Genomic DNA, 19628 nt, shown 5'->3' on the forward strand with positions numbered 1-19628 from the left:
CCCTTCTCCTCAGGGAGGTGCCAGCTTCCCTGTCTCTGGAGCAGTTCTGGCTGGCACTGCTGCTGGGAGCGCCTCGGTTCTTCTTCCTGCTCTTGTCACACCCTGGGGCTGCTTGTCTTCCTCAGACCTTACCTGGTGCACCTTCCTAGGTCCCACCACTGCACATTTCCCAGGATTCTCCCAGTTGGATGCCAGCTTCCCTCCAGAGGGAGAATAATTCCGTGACAGACCGAGGGATGGTCGTGGTTCTGAGGTGCCTCTGATTCAGGGGGACCTGGAGCCCCGAGGGAGAGCCCTGAGGGTGCCAGAGTTCAGCAGCACAGCGTGGGATGGTCCCTATGGGATGGCTGCTCCTGGCAGGGGGATTTGTGAGAGGTGGGAGGGTGGCTTAGGCTCTGTAACACCGGGGGGATGGAGAGGCCATCAGGGAATGCTGTTTCTCACAGCGTAAGAGGTGAAGTTGGCTCAACTACGAACCTCTTGGGGGTGCTCAGAAATCCAAAGAACGCTCAGGAATCCGAGCAAAGTGCTCTGCTTTGGGTTTCACTCGCTGCTGCTCCTGGTGGCACGTGCAGGGAGCTCTGCTAGACTGGCAAGGCGTGACTTGCTTTGATGGAAGCGTTACTGGTTTGTTCCTGTCACCAGAAAATCTTCTTGAAAGATTTCGTAACTCCCTTTGATGATTTTTCACCCGTTTTTCCCTGGTGTTAGAATAAGACTCATTGGATTACGATTTCTGAGATACTCGACTTGAAAAAAAAAAGATAAGTGATTTTTTTTTTTCTTCCTCAGCAGAGAAGTTGATTTAATGAGAGAAAATGAACGTGAATGACTCTGCAAGTCTGTAATGGAGTTTGGGGGTGGCCAGTGCATTTTTTCCAACCATTCACAGTTGTGTCTTAAATATTATTGGGAACTAATGAGGTACCAGATGATTGGGGGGAAAAAAAAAAAGCAAGAATAATCCTGGTGATTACCATCTGGAGCGTTTAATTTCTCCCCCTAGTGAAATAACAGGACAGAAAAAAAGGAAATAAATAAAATCAGTGATGGGGAATAGTTGAATAGAACTCAGGTGGGCACCACTGCCAGCCTGGGCAGAGGGGGATTTGCTTGGAAGGGCCATGGGTCAGATCCCGTGGGACACCGTGGCTGCAGGATGGATCCAAAGTGCTCCTCTCTGCTGACTTTGTGTTCCTCCTGCTCTTGTTTCTGACCTCTCTGAGGCCTTTTCACTCTCCTGCTCCCAGTTTCATGCCCCATTTCATGAAGGTGCTGTTAGATCCCTTCTTCCAGGTCACTAATGAAAGTCCCAGTCCTCGTCCCGGGCCTGTGGCAGGAGCTGGATGGTGGTGGCAGCAGATTTGGTGTCCAGCCTTTGGCTGCTTTCAGGCCCAGCTGAGAGGCTGGCAGAGCCATTCTCCCTCACTGCCACATCTGGAAAGGCTCTGCCCTTCCCATGGCCACTGCCATCCTCAGGGAGCAATCCCAGCCAGGGACTTCTGTGGCTTCCCAGTTAGAGTCACAGACTGATTTGGGTGGGAAGGGACCTTAAAGCCCATCCAGTGCCACCCCCTGCCATGGGCAGGGACACCTTCCACCAGCCCAGGTTGCTCTAAGCCCTGTCCAGCCTGGCCTTGGACACTCCCAGGGATCCAGGGGCAGCCACAGCTGCTCTGGGCAACCTGAGCCAGAACCTCCCCACCCTCCCAGCCAGCAATTCCTTCCCAATATCCCATCCAACCCTGCCCCCTGGCACTGGGAAGCCAGTTCAGACTTCCCGTGCTCCCTTTTCTGTCCCTTTGTCCCACAGCCTTTTTTGCCATCTCCCTTCCTGGCCACTCTTCTCCTTTGTTGTGCTGGGAGAGGCCACAGCCGGCGGCTCCTCCTCGGAGCTGTTTGTGACTCGTGGTCATCTCAGCCACTTCTTCCCCTCGCCAGCCCCACCTTGTCCCTGGTGTCCCCAGCCCAAAACCCCAGATCCAGCCTGTCCCCTGCAGCCCTTGCTTTTGCCAGGTGGCCTTGTCTGCTCCAAATCTGCCTTTCCAATGTCACCAACCTTGGGCCCTGCCCAGGAGCTGTGTCCAGACTCCCTGGAGACACAGCAGGAGTGATGCCGTGGCACAGGCACCCTGGAAAGCCATGGATTTGGCTGGATTTGCTGCTGGGCAGGAATGTTTTCTCACACCTTACAAAGGGACTGGATGGGGATGGCTCAAACTGTCATGGCACCGAGCCCTCCCACGCTGAGAGTGTGGGCAATGGGAATGCAGGGTGCAGGAGACTCCCAGGCTCCCTAATCCTGGCAGCTGTGCAGCAGCAGCACAGAAGGGACCTGTGGCTCACCAGCAGATGTGGATTGAAGGAAAGGAGGAGCCCAGAGACCGACCAGTTGCTCCTGGGCTGATCTCATTGTCCGGGTCCAGCCACGGTTTCCGTTCTCGTGCCGCGGAGTCGCGGAGCTCGTGCTCAGGACCCGTTAAACTCACCCCGTGACCCCAAACTTCCAGGTCTGTGGATGCAGCCATCCCTCCCCGTCTCACCTGTTCTGCCAGTGCAGGGTGTTTGCAGCAGATGCTGCTCCAGCTGGGAGAGTTTTTGGGGCTGGATGCCCCGGCAGAGTCCGGCTCCCAGTGATTCCTGCCCTGTGCAGTCCCTGGGCCTCGGGGCGGGAGGGCCGAAGGAAGGGCCATTACTCATTTCCTGGACAGATCCAGGCCATGCCGTAAATCTCTCCAGCTCTCAGTGGTTTGGGGGCTATTTCTGTTGAAGGATCGTCACGTAGATTAAAGCCTTGAATCCCAGCCAGCCGTGGACCGGACACGGTCCCATGCACAGTCCTGCAGGGCTCAGCCCGGCATTCCATCTGCTCCTGGCAGGGCAGTCCCTGCCTGGGAGTGAGGGCTCGACCCTGGGCATGCAGAGTGTTCCTGCCCTTCCTTAGCCCTCACAGGCAGAGGTAACAGCCCGGGGATGTGGCTGCTCGTGTGGCTGCTCCACGCTGGAGCTCCACGCTGGAGCTGCACCGGCCCCCACGCCGCGGTGTGTGACCCCAGGCAGGTCTCTGGGGTGGGAACATTTGCTTTTTTTTCCCCCCCAATCATCTGATACCTCATTAGTTCCCAATAATATTTAAGACACAACTGTGTCCTCTCATTCCCAAAACTTTGGCACAAGGCCACAACTGCATCCTGTTGTCCACGTACAAGGTGCTTTGGGAAGCCCCTGGCAGCCAGTCCCTGGCCTGAGGGGTGGTGGAGGAGCTGCTGGAGCTGCAGCCCAGGGACCAGTCTGGCTGTTTGGGCCTCCAGGCTGGGATGTTGGGAACCCCATGGTGGGCAGAGCTCCAGCAACTGCACCATCAACAGCTTTACAGAGCCAGAATGAGGGCTTTTCCCTGTAAAATCCCAAGACGGGCAGCTGAGCCCCACGAGTCACATCCTGCTGGTGTCCGGCCTCCCTCGTGAGTCCCCCTGGCAGCTGGGGAAGGAGCCAGGCAGGGATTCCAGAGGCACTGGTGCAGGTGTGGAGATGGGGGATCGTGGTTGCAAACGGGGGACAGGGCTACTGGGACAGACTGGGGGCACTGGTGGTGGTGTGGAGGGAAGATCCAAGGAGCAGGGCAGGCTGCAGGAGCTGGGACAACCCATGCTGGGTGCTGTGTCCAGACCCTGTGCCCTGCACCCCGAGCCCTCCCTGGGTGAGCAGAGGGTCTGGGTGTCTGCACTCCTGGGACAGGTCCATGCTCTGGTGACAGGGTGAGGAGGGGTCCCTCCTGGATGGCTGGGGGACACTGCAGTGGGGACTGGGGAGGGCATGCAGTGACAACTGGCCCTTGGGGATCCCTGCATGGTGTGGAGCTTCTTGAAGAGGTCCCTGACGTGGGGATTCCCATGTAGGGTGAGGGTGGTCCTCTGCAAGACCCTCAACACAAGGATCCTGGTTGGGGGGCTGTCCCACAGTGCCCCTGCCATGAGGAACCCTGTGGGGTGGCCCTGGGACATTCCTGCGTGGTTGGTTGGGGGTTCCTGGGTGAAGGCCCCAAGATGGGAATCTCTGTGTGTGGGGAGTTAAGGGTCCTGCAGGAGGTCACTGTGGGCTGGGGTGGAGTGTGGGGGTCCCACCAGGTCCCCGAGTGAAGGTTGGGCATCCCCTGTTGGGGAATGGTCACTCCTGGGGGATGATCCCTTCTGAGTGGGTTCTGTGGGGTCCCTGTGGGGATGCCCGTGTGCAGAGTGGGGGGCTGCTTTCGGGCTCCTCCTGGGGAATGGTCACTCCTGGGGGATGATCCCTGCTGGGCAGGGGGTGTGGGGTCCCTGTGGGGTTGCCCATGTGCACCACGGGGGTCTCCAGCCAGGGGTCCCCTCCCGGGGTGCCACTCCTGGGATGCCTGTGTGGGGGGTCCCCTCCTGAGGGATGGTCCCTGCCGGGGGTTTTCGTGGGGTCCCTGTGGGGATGCCCATGTGCAGAGTGGGGGTTTGTTCCCAGTTTCTCACGGGGAACGGTCCCTGCCAGGGGTTTCCGTGGGGTCCCTGTGGGGCTCTGCTTTCGGGCTCCTCCCGGGGAACGATCACTACTGGGGGATAATCCCTGCTGGGGGCGGGTTGTGAGGTCCCTGTGGGGATGCCCACGTGCACCACGGGGGTCTCCAGCCGGGGGTCCCTTCCCGGGATGCCCCTGCCGGGGTACCCCGGGGGTGGGTGTCCCAGCCGGGGATGCCTCGGGGTGACGGCGTGTCCTTGCCCCCGCAGGGCCCCCGGGCGGGCTGTGAGCGCGGCCGGCGGTGGCGGTGGCGGTGCGGGTGCCGGCCGCCCGCCGCGCCGCACGGAGCATGCCTCTGAGCCCCGCCGGCAGCCAGCATGAGAGCCCCGACTCGCCGCCGCCGGAGCCGCTGCCGGAGCGCCAGCCCCGCGCCGCCGCCGCCGGGGAGCCGAGCGCCGGCCTGCGGGAGGAGACGCGGCTCGACCCGGCCCGGGGCCCCGCCGGGCCCCGCTCCCCCAAGCTGGCGGCCCCGGCGCGCATGGAGGAGCCCGCGCCCGGCGCCATCGTCGTCCGCATCGGCATCCCCGACCTGCAGCAGACGGTGAGTGCCCGACCGGCCGCGACCCGCACCTTGATGCGCATCCCCGGCGCTCCCGAGCCGTTCCCCCGACCCGCATCCCCGGCGCTCCCGAGCCGCTCCCCGACCCGCATCCCCGGCGCTCCCGAGCCGCTCCCCGACCCGCACCCCGAGCGGTGCCGGCCCCGCTCCGCCACAGCTCCCGCCCCGGCACCACCCGGCAAACTTCGCACCGCCGCGGGCGAGGGGCGACCGGCCACGGGCCCGGCGGGACGGGTCCCCATTGCCCCGCTCCCCCGTGTCCCTCCCCCGCTGTCCCGCTCTGCGCTGCCCCCGTCCCTGGTGCCCCCTTTCCGCTGCACCAGCTCCCCATTGCCCCACTCCCCATTGCCCCTTCCCCATTGCCCTGCTCCCCGGTGTCCCCATCCCCGCTGTCCCCATCCCCGGTGCCCCCGGTGTCTCCCTCCCGTTCCCCGCAGAGCCCGGCGCGGGCAGCCCCGGCGGCAGCGCTGCCTGCCCGGGGGGCTCCGGGGCCCCGGTGCGGCCGCAGCGCGGGGCCGTTCCCGCCGCCGGTCCCCGCACCGGCCGGGACCGGGCTGTGTCCCGCTTCCAGGGGGACGGCGGGGCTGGGAACGGGGAGCGGCTGCGGCGCAGGAGGCTCCAGCACCAGCCTGGTGCCGGTACCAGAACTGCACCGGGATCGGCTCCAGCAGCAGCTGGGCCGGGCTGCGGGAGCTCGGGAGCCACAGCGCCGGGGTCTGACGGTGGCCCGTGTGCGCGGGCTGTGCCCGATGCCGTGGCTGTGGTGGTTCGTGGTTCGTGTGGTGGGTGCTGGGTGCTCTGCTGTGCCGGACGGTGGCACAGCGAGGTGCGATGTGCCGCGTCGTGGTGCCCGTGGCACAGGTGGGACACGCTGGTGTGACCTCCCAGGAGCACGGGTGTGACCCAGGGGGGCACAGGCTTTGTGAGGCGTTAGCCAGGGTGGTACGTGTGCCACAGAGCGGGCAGAGGGAGGCAAGATGGGTGGTCAGCCCGGGCACAGCAAGGATCTGGCAGAGCTCAGTGATCCCCCGGAGACGGGGGGTCACCTGGCATTGGGTGCTTTGTGGGGTGTAAGAGCTTGGAAACAGCCTGGTCAGTGCAGGGGAGGGTTTGGCTGAAGGGCTGCGGTGACGGTGGCCCTAATGAAGAGCCCTCATTAGAGGAGTACTGGGGCAGTGTTTTGGGGCTGGGTGGGCTGTGGGGCACAGGGAGCCTGTGCTCCAGGACGAGGCATTGCGGGCAGGAGAGGGGGAACCCCTTTGGGATGAGGGGAGGAAGGTGAGGCGACAGACTTGGGGCGAGCAGAGCGTTGCTGGGGGTGGAGGGGATTAAGGGAGGTGGAAGCTCCTTTTTGTGGGAAAGAGCTCTCTTTTGGGGCCAGGCGTGGGGGTCCTGAGGAAGGGGTCGCGCCGGGGGACAGAGGGCTTGCTGGAGGACAGCGATGCTGGGGCTGAGGGCCAAGCCTTGGGGCCGAGGTGCTGCTCGCAGGCACAGCTCTGCAGGCTGAGCTGCCGGCGCCGGGGAGCGGCAGAGACAGGCGAGGCAGCGTTGCCGCTGCTGTCGAAGAATCGGACAGACGCGCTGCTCTAGCGGGGGACTGACCTTGTGCTGCAGGAAGGGCTTTACCTCCCCTCGCTCCCCCCCAGTCCCTGCTGGGGTTGTGAACGGGGGGCACGGGGGCTGCCCTGTGCCCTGAGCGCTGGGTTAGCCCAGCACATCAGCTCCTCCTCTGCCCCCCTGCGCGCGCCCCTCCCTGAGCCGGTGCTCCGGGGGGTCTCATCCTGCTCCAGTCCTCACCCCCGATCCCGCAGCACGGGGGTCCGAGGGCTGTCGGGGAGGGCTCTGCCCGTGGCCCTGGTGTCCAGCTCTCTGCTTTGCTGTTCCCTGGGCACTGCCCCGCGCCTCCCGTCCCTGCCTTGCTTTGTTTGGGGAGTGTGCGTGGGCAGTGGAGGAAGCAGCGGTGACTCCTTTTCCCCTGGAGAGCAGCAGTCGGGCTGAGGGCACGTCGTGACCTCCCCCCCCTCCCAACGACTCCTCTCTCTTAAGGGTCTTTTCCAACCTAAGGACCATCCCCAGAGTGAGTCAGAGCGAAGCCACTCAGCTTTGCCAGACCGAAGCGCCCCCGAGGCAGCGGAGGGAATGGGGCACTTGAGGCAAAGCTGAGCATCTTTGCATGTGAACAGCAGGAATTTCCCTCCCACACCTCCCTTCCCCAGCGGTGCAACCTCCGTGGGCTGGGGGTGGGAGCTGCTGGGAAGACTGGGGGTCTCAGCGGGCTGTCCGGGCTGGGGGGGTCCTTCCTCTCCCCCCAGCTGGTGGAGTTGGGGGCAGGAAGCCCTGTGGGTGCTGTGGGGAGCTCTGGGGCCAGGGAAGCGCTGTGGATGCTGGCAGGGGTCCCACTTAAATACAGGGAGGTTGGAAAAAACCCAGCTGGCTTAACAGCCCGCGGCCCTGAGAGCTGTGGTGCCCTGTGACCGGCCCCCAACTCCCCTCAGCTCCCCTGCATCATCCCTGTGCACCATTCCCTGCTCCAGGCACTCCCAGGGCTCATTCCTTGTGCCATGAGCAGCCAGGCTTGGTCCCTGTCTGCAGGGTGATACCCAGGCAGGTGGGGCCTGACCAGTGTGAAGAGGGACAAGGGGAAAAGGAGCCATTGAGCCCATCCTGGCTCCTCCATCAGGAGCTCTGGGATGTGTTGGAGGATGTTTGCTGTGTTTTGGAGCAGCTCACAGGACAGATGCTCTGGAGCTGCGTGTGTTCCCTGCCTCTTCTTCCCCTCTTACAAGACACAGGGCCCTTGATCTCATCCACCTGGAGAGCAGGGAGGATCCTAAACCTCTTCCCTGCTCCAGCAGGACTGTGTGGTTCCAGTGAGGGGTTGGTGTGCTGAGCTCCAGCACTTGCCTGTACCTGCCTTCCACAGCTACCTCTGGAGCTCTGGATCTGGCCCTGTATCCCCCTCCCTCAGGTGCCTCTGGAGCTCTGGATCTGGCCCTGTATCCCCCTCCCACAGGGGCCTCTGGATCTGTGGCTGATGTGCCACGGACTTTGCTATAACCAACTCTTCTTGAAGGTGGGAATTCCCTTTTGGGTTTTCAGGAACAGGGTGGACAGGCAGCTTTTCAGTACAAGTCAGACTCGGTTTGATGCCAGAGATCAGGGCAAAGTTCAGTTTATTAAGTTCACATCTTCTGTCAGGAGCCTCCAGGTGGGATTTTAGACTGTGAAGCAGCTGACTGACTTTTCAAGTGAAGTTTCCCAGCTCTCTTGGGGTCGTCTCCAAGCTTCTTTTAGGTTCCTCTACAACTCTCTACCACTGTGTTTATTCATCCCAAGGCCTTTGAATTCACTGGTAATGGTTTCCTTTGTTAGGAGCAAATCTCCACCCAGGCTATGAGCTTGTCTCTGGGGGGGGGAAAAGAAGACTGTCTCCTCCAGCACACCCCTGTTTGTATTTGCAGTTTTAGATTAAATGATCTGAGCCACCTGCACCTAATCCAAGCTCAGGGGAGAGGCTAAACTGCCCACACCTGTGCCAGCATCCTGATTAAATGCCACCTGGGGTATTTATACCCCAGAGTGCTGAGTGCCAGAGCTCTTTGCTGCTGGTCAGAGCTGCCTCAGGGAGCTGCAGTTTCCAAAACCTATGGAAGTGGTCACAGCCCCAAGCCTGCCAGAGTTCCAGGAGCGTTTGGACCATGCTCTCAGGTACACGGTGGGATTTTTGGGGTTGTTCTGGGTGGAGCCAGGGGTTAGACCCTGTGAACCCTTCCAGCTCGGGATATTCTGTGATTCCATGGGCGTGGGGCAGCTCTGCAGGTGATGGTGGCCATGGAATGTCCTGGTGCTGTGGGAGATGGGCAGTGCTTGGCACAGTGCTGGCACACACTGCTTTGGTGCTGGTCACTAGGAGAGTCCTCTGCCCTGCATTGCTCCTGGAGGGAGACTCCACTGCTTAGATGGATATTTTTCATGGAGCCCAAAATTTTCTATCCCCTGTTCCCTCTCCATGTGGCAGCTGAGGCAGCCAAGGCAAATATTTAGGGAAAGGAAGGTACCACGAGACAGGTACATCTCGTTGCTTCAGTTTTGGGCCCCTTCCTCCTCCCTTCCCCTTCCTCTGGGTCTGCCCAACCTGCTGGGGGGTCCACAGTGGTGGGACCCCCCTGGCTCCTACTCTTCCCACCTGGACTGTGGGTGCTGTGCTCCTGCAAGCGGGTTTTAGGGGTGGTGGTGGGTGCAGGGAGGGTGGCTGCTCTGCTGGGAGCCTTGAGGTGGAGTGGAACTGGGGTGGAGTTGGGACAGGTCAGGTGGCACAGCGGGAGGAGGAAGGACAGTGCCTGGGGAATGTGGGCTCTGCTCCTCGCCAGTGCCCAGAGGGAGCTGCTGCCTCTCCTGCATCCCTTTGGGCGCAGCTGTGGTGGTTTCAGGGCACATCATCAGTCCCTGAACCAGCAGGATCAGAGTCACGGGGGGTTTGGGCAGGATTTGGTCTCCTCTGCGAAGGGGCTGATGTTGAAGTGTGGCCTGTGGCCTGTGTTGCAGCTGGGAATGCCCGGGTGATGCTGAAGGATCCTCATCCTCTGGAAGGATGTCCTGTGGTGCCCAGGCAGGGGGGCTGGCATGTCTTTCCTGTGCTGGCATCTGTCCCACGGGAGGGCTCCTCCTCAGCACATGGATTTGGGGATGTGTTTGGACCAGTGAGGGGTCCAAGGACTTGGAGATGTGGGACCACCCTGCTCTGTGAGAGGCTGTTTGAGGTCTCCGCTGAGCCCAGAGCCTCCTTTCCTGTGGGGTGGAATTTTCCTTTCCCTCTGTGGCTGCAGAAAAGGCTCAGGTTAATATTCTAGCTTGTTATCTCCTTAATGCAAATGAAACAAGGGCCCAGAACTAGCACACAAAGCGTTGATTCTTCTGTTCAGCCGAGGGAAGCGAAGAAATAAATTTTCCTATTGTGAAAGAAATAGGCAGAGTTTTCCTGAACTTCTGTTGGTGGCTAACAGATGATGTGGTTTGCCATTCCTTTGGGATTTGATTTGAATTCCATATACCACAAGCCCATGAGCAGCACAGACAGAGGTGCTGAGCTGTTGGAGCAAATTGATAAGGAAAGGGTGAAACGAAACTATTCTGAATGTTTGTTGTGGGTTAAAAATCCAATAGTAAAAATCACAGTTGAGATCTGCTGGTGTATATATATGTGCCTTAGAGAAATTGCTGTCCCAAATCCATGTTGATCCTGGGGTGGCTTCAGGGGCTGGCACGACAGGAGAGGCTTCCTGGGGCTGTGGGGGCAGCAGGGCTGGGGTAGGGGACGTGCAGGTTTTGGGTGGATCTGCCCCACGTGTTATGAGTCACAGAGTCATGGAATGGTTTGGCTGGGAAGGGACCTTAAAGATCATCCCTGCACCCATGGGCAGGGACAACTTCCACTAGCCCAGGTTGCTCCAAGCCCTGTCCAACCTGGCCTTGGACAATTCCAGGGATCCAAGGGCAGCCACAGCTTCTCTGGGCTGTTCCAGGGAACAGGTTCCAGTCCACACAGGGAAGTGCTGAGCTGCTCAGGATCCCTCCTCACCAGCAGCTGCTGCTGCACAGGGAATAGGAGAGGCTGTGTTGGATCAAAGGAGGAGAAAGGATCTCCTGGTCAGTGGTGGGGTCTGGGAGCAGTGGTGTGTGCTGGTGGGATGAAGGGCTGTGGGTGCTGAGCCCCCCAGGGCAGAGCCAGCACATTCCACGTGCAGCAGTGCCACTCTCCTCTCTGGCTCCAGGGATCATCTCCCACAGGATCCAACACTGGCTGGTGAATCCTGGAGGCTCCAGCTGCCCTCGTGTCTCTCAGAGCACTCTGGGGCTGGATTTTGGGAGTTCTCCCGCTCCGTGGGCAGGGTGAGCTGTGTGCTGGGACTGAGCAGGGCCTGGGCAGGGGGGCTCCAGCCCAGACTCTGGCACCATCCTCCTGCCCACCCTCCTGTGCCAGGGAAGCCGTGGGGCAGGAGCTGGATCCCAGTGCAAGCCTCTGGCACTGTCCTGCTCCCTGCTTGGCTGTGCCAGGGAATCCGTGGTCTGGGAGCTCCACGTGCCCGCTGGCAGTGCTGTGCTGGTGTTCCCACACCGTGGCTTGTTCTGCACAGCAGGGAATGGATTTGCTTTGATAGCCTGGGCTCTGTAGACTCCCAGGACAGCAATTTATTTCGAGCTTGATAACCTGGAGCCTCCCTCCTCCCTATCCCGGGAACTGCTGGTCCACACCAGTGCTGGCCTCTGCACGGGGAGGGTGTGTGAGCCTGGGCAGAGGGAGGAGGAGGTGGATGCACAGGGGCCTGAGGCTCCTTTGGGTGCTGGTGGAGCTTCTCTGCCTCACCCACCTGCTCCTGCATCCATCCCACAGCTGCTGATCCTTTGGGAAGAGCCATTGCAGCCCAGCCTTTGGCTGCGTGTTGCTCTGTGGGAGGGGGTGGTGGAGACCCAGGATAAAATTATCCAAACCCACCCACAGGGTTTGAGCTGGTAGCCTAATTTTTAAGGAGACAGGAACATGCCCAAGCTAAGGTTTGTTTCTCTGGAATAGTTATGGATTTTTTGGGTCTGTCACTAAACCACATTCGAAAGCTGATTCCCAAAGTTGTGCAGCAGAAACGAGTCACAACCCGGTTTGGAAAAAGTGGTGGGAAAAGGTAGAAAATCCAGAAATTATCCAAGGAGATTGCGAAAGTTGTCCTCTCTGCCTTGCAGCACTGGAGTCCTGCAAGGTGTCTGACCAAGCCTTGGGATGCATCCCATGGGAAGGTGCTTTCTGCAGCAGCCCTTTCCACGTGGCCACTTGCCCGGCCGTGGTTGTAATTAGGGAGCGCCCAGGCGCAGGTTTTCCATTTACTTTTTCTGCTGGAAGCAGGAAAAAAACTTGTTCCAAGGAATCACAGCTCAGCACATCGCATAAAAAATGTATATGTGGAGAGATAAGAGGCTCTTGCCTGAGTGGTGCTCAGGAAGCTGCCAAACTATCAGAGAGCTGGAGCTTATCGGAACAGCTCGGAAAGATCTGGAGGAGCGGAGATGTGCAGCTGGGGATGCTTCCTCCCGGAGCTTTCCAGAGGTTTTTCTTCCCCATCGTGCTCTGGCAACTCTTTCTTTTGCCCTTTAAATCGTGTTAAAGCCACACTGAGGAGCTGCTGTAGGTTAAAATAACATCCCTGTTGGATTTGACCGGCAGCAGCTCCCGGTGCCGGATGGAGCCCTGGGAGGCGACGGCCCAGGGGAGGCTGAGGGGGTTGTCCAGCTGAATTCCAGGTGTTTTCCCTGTGTTGTGGGCTCCTGGCAGCACTGGGTGTGCCTGCTATTTAAATACACCCACCCACACCCCAGTTCTCTCTTGGAGTGGGAATAGGCAGCTCAGCATCCTGTCCTTGCATTTTATCTGCTCCAAGGTGATTTCCAACTGGGGGCATTCCCAGTTTTCCTCTTGCTTTGCCACAGAGGTCTGTCCCCAAGGGCTGAGGAGGAGACCATGGTCCTGAGGCCATGTGGGAATGCTGCTGGTTGTGGCTTCCTCCAGGAGGATGAAGAGAAGGTGCCAGCTCATGCAGGCACTGCTCCCTGTGCCCGGAGAGGGACGGGAGCATGTGGGAAAGGGAGGGATGAGGAGAGCAAGGCTCCCCCTGGCTCTGTGGAGGGGTAGCAGGGCTCACCCTGGCTCTGTGGGGAGGTGACTTCCTAGTGTGGCCACAAGCCAGGGTGCCAGCCCTCCACTCCTGGGCACACCAGCTCCTTGCCTCCATCCCAGGCTTCACCACTCACTGGTTGCCCAGTACCTCGTAGATCCTAAAAGTTCCTTTTTCTGTGCTCAGCTATGTCAGCACTGAGGGGGGAAAAAAAACAACAAAAAAAAATCAGAAAATCAGGAGAACTTTATTGCTGCAAAGGGAAAATCTGGAGGTCGGGAACTGACCTGCGGAATGGCCTAAACCTGTGCCAAAAGCTTTGATCCTTGGCCAAAGCATCTGCTTTCCACTGCAGCAAAAATCTTTAGCTGTCGATGGTTGCATTGGATTTTTCACCCCTTTTAGGGGAGAATCAAACCACTTATGCACACGCTTTGAGATGCTTTTTGATTAGAGCTGCACATTGTTTTTTCCATCCCCTCTCGGATCAGACGGATCGCTCGCCCTGAATGAGGCAGCTGCTCCGCTTTTTTTTCCCCTTCCCTCATTCCCTGTGCAGCTCCATGGCTGGGAGCTGCTGCATGCGGCACCAAGCACGAATATTTTAAAGTCCTTTTGTAGCTCTTTTTTTTTTTTTTTTTTTTTTTTTTTGTGCCCATTTTCCTAACTCAGATGTTTGAACGCCGGCAGCACCCGGGTGGTGGGATCCGGAGGGGAGCGGGTTTGGAGTCTCCCTATAACCAACCACTCGGTGCAAATCAAATGAGTGGTCCCAAAGAATCCTCTGGTTAAAGTTCAGGTACTAAGCTTTTAGCCATGAATCCCTGAGGTTGGAAGAGCCCTCCCAGCCCATGGATCCCCCCCGGGCCCCATCCCCACCTTGTCCCCCAGCCCAGAGCACTGAGTGCCACGGCCAGGCCTTCCTGGGACACCTCCAGGGCTGGGCACTCCAAACCTCCCTGGGCAGCCCCTGCCAAGGCCTCCCCACCCTTTCCAGCAACAAATTCCTCCTCAGCCCCAACCTGACCCTCCCCTGGCCCAGCCTGAGGCCGTTTCCCCTTGGCCTGGCCCTTGTTCCCTGGCAGCAGAGCCCGACCCCCCCCGGCTCCCCCCTCCTGGCAGGGACTTGCAGAGCCAGAAGGTCCCCCCTGAGCCTCCTTTGCTCCAGGATGAGCCCCCCCAGCTCCCTCAGCCCCTCCTGCTGCTCCAGACCCTTCCCAGCTCCGTTCCCTTCCCTGCACACGCTCCAGCCCCTCCAGGTCTCTCCTGACTGAGGGGCCCAAAACTTGGCACAGGATTTGAGGTTCCTCCCCAGTTTAAACCAGTGCAGGTGTTTCCTTCATCTCGGGCAGCTCAGTTCACCTGTGAACAGACCCCAGGGTGAGGAACCTCCAAAGAACCCGTTTTCCTCTCCCACTCCAGCTCTAAGAGGTGACTTCAAGAGGGCAAGAGCCACCAGCTCTGAGATCTTGAGGGCCGCAAAGAAACAATTAATTGAAATAATTATCGATAAAAGTCCCTGTTATGTCTGTTGCTGGTGGTGCAGGAGGTATTTTGGTTGCTCACACATGGCCTATGAATCCAGCACGGGTAGTTCAGACTAGTTTTCTTTAATTTTTTTTGCACTGAGAAAGATTTTAGCATTCTAAATGAACATATTTTAATGCCAATTTTATCTTAGCCCACTTTGGCTTAAATCACAAGTCAAAAACTACTCATCCCCTTATTAAGTACAAAATGTGCTCTTCCCTAAAATATTCGGGTAAAATTAAAAGATTGAATTTATATTTTACATTATAATTGCTTCAATAGATGCGTCCAGTCCCGGCGTTCGTACTTGGGGAAAAGCACTTTTGGTTGTGAAGTCTATTAAATTGCAAATTAATCTAACTCGATGGTTATGAATTGATCCGACTGGGGCCTTTCTTTTAGGAAAATAGCTCGGGCCCAAGCCATTGCAAAACAACCCCCGGCCCCGATGATTTGCATCCAGATTTTTTTTTTTTTTTTCCCCGCCGGCTGATCTCTCGTGGTTAAAATTGGCGATCGCTTCGACTTCAATCAAACCCGCTTGGCTTTATTGTGCCCGGAGCGGGGGAGCTCCGGGTGAGCTCCGGGTCACCGCGCCGGGTCCCCATTGTTTTGGGGACGGGCGGGTTCAGCCGAGGCATCCTTTGGGACGTGCGGGGTGAAGTGTTTAATGAGTCCTTTTGAGTAAGTGGGGTTGATTTGCATAAAACTGCTCAAACTGGGCTTGAAGGAAGCCACTTGAGTACGTGTGGGGGGGTGCAGCTGAGGGTGCTCCGGGCTTCCTCGGGTTTAGGGCTGGAAAAGGGAGGGCAGGACGCTCTGGGGGGTGGGATCTGCCTGATTCTGGGATAGTTGGGAGCCGAGGGACCTTCCTCGGGGCGTCTGTGACAGCCCAGAGGAGCCTGTGGGTCCTGGCGACCGGCTCGGGCGGCTCAGAGCCCGCCTTAGAATCCCAGAATCAGCTGGGTTGGAAGGGACCTCCGAGATCATCCAGCCCAACCCTTGATCCAACCCCGCCGTGGTTCCCAGCCCATGGCACTGATGCCACATCCAGTCTGTCCTTAAACACCTCCAGGGACGGAGAATCCCCCACTTCCCTGGGCAGCCCATTCCAATGGCTGAGCACCCTCTCTGCAAAGAAATTCTTCCTGATATCCAGCCTAAACCTCCCCTGGCACGACCTCGCTCTCCTGTTAATTGTTTCCTCGTGGAATTGCTCCGAGGAGACTCGAACGTGTCCCTGAGTGATGAGATCCGTGTCACCATCGCGCACCTCGATGTGTTCGGAGGTCGCACCTTTTTTCCCCTCCGCTCTGGAGGGTCCCTGGCACCGCCGGCACAGTGCCCTGGGCAGTCCTGGCACGGGGGGGAGTGGGTGAAGCCCCCACGGCCGCACTGTGGGTGGGTGCCGAGCGTTTGCAGCCGTCCTGACACCCCCTTTTGTCGTGCTTTGCCGGGGCAGGGTTGAAGCGATTGTTGGAGCTGAGCATTCACGTCTTATCTCTCTCGTCTTATCTCTCTTGTCTCCCGGAGCGCTTGGCTGTAAAGTGGGTGTTAAGATCCCATCATTGAGAGGCGCCTCTGCCCCAATTAAGGTGCAAATGAGACCCGTGTGCCAGAGTCAACAGTATGGATTTTATTTAAAATTGAATGTGAGGTGGGGATAGAAAGGAACAGAAAAGAGGGGGAACAAGAGAGATCGAGCTGAAGATCCTCACCACCCACGAATCCAGCGGCATCCCCTTGGTCCCTCACTCTGGGCTTCTCGGTGGTGGGGAGTCCCAAGGTCGTTCAAAACTTCTCACTTATCCCTCTTTTTAAATTTAGAAAGATGGCATAAGCTCAGGGAAGAAAAGAAACAGGGAAGAATTTATTCGGCGTGCCGGGTCTTTCTCTCACCAAATTTCCGGGGGGAAAAACCCTTTGGGTTTAAATCTTATACATTTTGTGGTTTCACAAAATCCCACCCTTTTCCAGGTAAGTTTAATATATTCATTTTTACCTAAAAAGGTTTCTTTTCTCTGACCCTTCTTTCCAACTGGCCACTGGGACATCCTCTGTCAAAAAGGATGGATCTCCCTTTGTTCTTAGCCCAAAGAGAGAAGAGAAACCCCCACGTACAAAATTTCTCACGGGGCCCCGAAATATTTTTAATTTTTAGGACTTTTTCCCTTATCCGGCTGAAAAAGTCCCTGATGCCCAGTCCCAGTGTGGGACTTGAATATCTTACAGCTTTGGAAACCCCATATTTTTATTTCTCGTGAGAGTGTTTATCTCATCAACCTGGGTTGTGCTTTTGCTCCCCTGACTCCCGTGCTGGGATGGGTGTCAGGGATGGGCTCGGCTCAGGGTTGGGCTCTGCCCAGTCGGCTGCACGGACCAAAGAGGAAATTTTCCTTGCTGTTGGCTTTTTCTGCTTAAAAAGAGAAAACTTGGGAAGTCTCCACTGCCAGAGTGTCCAGCTGCTAAACTTTCTCCATCCCAGGAGCCAACTTTTGGGGTGGAAGGTGTCGGAGGTGCCACCACAACCACGGGGGTGGATGAGACGTGAGGAACCTGGTGGGGTTGGGGACCAGGAGACTCTGTGGGGTGTGGGGAGGATGGAACTGCTCCTGAGGTGGCTGGAGGAAAACCTGGAGTGAGCAAGGCAGGAGGGATCTGGTGGACACGTTTTCCTGGGGCTGAGGACGAGCATTTCTCCCGTTTCTCTGAGCTCTGCCAGGTGCAGACCTGCAGGGCCAGAGGTTTTTGTAGCTCAGAGGTGATCAAAGCAGCTCAAGGTGGATTTCCTTGGTGTCTGCTTTGGGAGCCAAAGGTTTGTTTGTGGCTAACACGGGGTGGATTTCACTGATCCTTGGAGGGAAAGCACTTGGAAAATGTGCTGCCCTGTGCTCGTGGTGAGGAGCTTGTGAGCAGGCCCAGGCTTGGGTTGGCACTTAGTTTTTTGGAAAGAAGACACGAGGGCAGCCCTCCCTCTCTTTCCTTGTGCTTAGAGGGCAAAGTGAACGTAATTGAGCCATAATTCACAGTTACTGGAAAGAAAGCACAGGCCCCAGTATGAGAAGTGGTATTGGAGCTTTATATTACAGCTCTCTCCGGGGGAGATTATTTTTATTAAAATCGGGGTTGGTGGAAAATTCTGAGATGAGCTTCATTTTTTAATGTTTGATTCTCCATGGATCAGCCCAAAAAGAGGCCTCCTGCAGTCTCCAGCTGCCAAACCATTGCCATCCCAGTGCCTGGCACCGCTGGCACACGACACCCGATGTGCTGAAGGTGCCCAGATAGGAAATCTTTGGTGGAAAAAAAAAGGACCACATAAGTGATTGGAAGTTTGCAGCAAAAATGAACAGTTCTGCAGGCTCACTTCTTCACAGAACCTCTGTCAGGTGTTTGGGTGCGAGGGGAAAACGTGTGAGGACGGATCTGGAAGTGCGAGGAGAGGAAAAGCCTCTGCCTGTAGGGATTTGTTGGAACTAAGTGATCCTTAATGTTCCTTCCAGCCCAAACCATTCTGTGATTCTGTGTGCTGTGGGAGTAACATCTCCTGTACATAACAGGGATGGTGATTCCACCAGGGCTGGACAACTCTTTCTGTGAAGAAATTTCTCATTATCCAACCTGGCCCAGCCTGAGGCCGTTTCCCCCCACTCCCTCCCCCTTGGGCATGTACCCTTGTTCCCTGGCAGCAGAGCCCGACCCCCCCCGGCTCCCACTACCTGGCAGGGACTTGCAGAGCCAGAAGGTCCCCCCTGAGCCTCCTTTGCTCCAGGATGAGCCCCCCCAGCTCCCTCAGCCCCTCCTGCTGCTCCAGCCCCTTCCCTGTACATCCTCATCCAGACGACCTTGTCCCATTGATCCAGCATGTCCAGATCCCTCTGCAGAGCCTCCTGTGGCTGACACGTGCTCTGGCCTGGCTGGGGCTCCTGCCTGGTCATGTGGTGCCTTCAGGGACCTCGGGAGTGTCCCTGGATTTTTAAATTACCTCTGTAAAGTTTCCTGCTGTGCCTTCAAGCCGTTCCTGTGCTCGTTCCTGTGCTGTTGCTGAGCCTGGATCTGATCTGCTGATGGATCACTGCTGGTTTGTCTGGGTGCTGGGGGTTGTTACTGCTGGGTCAGTTCTGCAATCCCACCCGACTGGAAATGCTGCACTGGAGCATCTCTTTTGTGAGGAGAAGCTGAGGGAGCTGGGGCTGCTCAGCCTTGAGAGGAGGCACTGAGAGGGGTCCTCAGCCATGTGTGTCAGGGGCAGAGGAGGCACCAGGCTCTGCTGGGGGGGCCCAGCAATGGCACAGGAGGAACGGGCAGGAACTGATGCCCAGGAAGCTCCAGCTGCACAGGAGGAAGAACTTCTTTGCTGTGCAGTGACCCAGCCCTGAACAGGCTGCCCAGATGGAGTGGAGTCTCCTCCCTGGGGATATTCCAGACCCCTCTGGACACAGTCCTGTGCCCTGTGCTCTGGGATGGCCCTGCTTGAGCAGGGGGGTGGGACCAGACATGCCCCACTGTGGTTCCTTCCATCCTGACCCACCCTGGGATTCTGTGCTTGTGCAGGTTCAGCCTCAGGTCCCCGAGTGCTGTTCCCCCCTCCCTCAGGGAGTTATTGGAGCTGTGCTGCTGGATTTGCAGGGTAACCTTTCATTAAGCACACGCCGTCGGGGCTCTTTGTTGCCCACGTCTCGCAGGGACTCGGAGCAATACGTGCTGTTCCCTTTCAGACCACTGTTTTCTCAGGCATGGGGAGGTGACTCATGATGTTTTCTCCGTGGGTTTTGCAGGAAAAGTGGGACCTGTGAGTGCAGAGAGGGGCTGTCCACAGGCTCAGCCCAAACTCCCCTCCCCACCGCGCTATTCAGTGCGTACCCTGGCTCTAAATTGTGTTTTTGCTTTCCCCAGCACTCCTCAGCCCACAGTTAAGGGTTTGTGAATCATATACCATAGAAATGAATGTCTACACGAGTGCTGGAGGAACATAATTGAAATTATTTCTTTCTTAGTGTCGTGCAGGGACAAAACACAGGATGAGAAGTTAACAGAAAATGGATTTAAGAGGGAGGAATTTGGTTCAGTGATGTGAAGTCAGTGAAGTGGGTTCAGTAAGGTGAAGGGCCGGGTCCTGCACTTGGATAACAACCCCATGGAAAACTCCAGGCTGGGGCAGAGGGGCTGGAAAGCTGGAAAAGGCCCTGGGGGTGCTGGTGGCAGAGGCTGGACGTGAGCTCAACTGTGCCCAGGGGGGCAGGAGGGCAATGGCCCCGGGGCTGTGGCAGCCCCAGCGTGGGCACAGGCCCAGGGCAGGGATTGTCCCTGTGCTGGGAACTGGGGAGGCCCCCCTG

General features: G+C 57.9%; 1 protein-coding gene across 1 annotated transcript in view; it reads left to right on the top strand.

Moving 5' to 3' along the window:
- LOC113982192 (SH3 and multiple ankyrin repeat domains protein 3-like) overlaps positions 1–19628 on the top strand; it is a 140645-nt gene that overhangs the window by 17172 nt on the left and 103845 nt on the right. Inside the window, exon 3 of the mRNA XM_039387454.1 lies at positions 4752–5083. Within this exon, the coding sequence (XP_039243388.1) occupies positions 4832–5083 (252 nt within the window). The 5' untranslated portion in view covers positions 4752–4831. The remainder of the gene's footprint in view (positions 1–4751; positions 5084–19628) is intronic.

This window comes from Pipra filicauda, unplaced genomic scaffold (assembly GCF_003945595.2).
Source record: "Pipra filicauda isolate LSUMZ 115617 unplaced genomic scaffold, ASM394559v2 scaffold566_size300873_pilon, whole genome shotgun sequence".
Lineage (NCBI taxonomy): Eukaryota > Metazoa > Chordata > Aves > Passeriformes > Pipridae > Pipra > Pipra filicauda.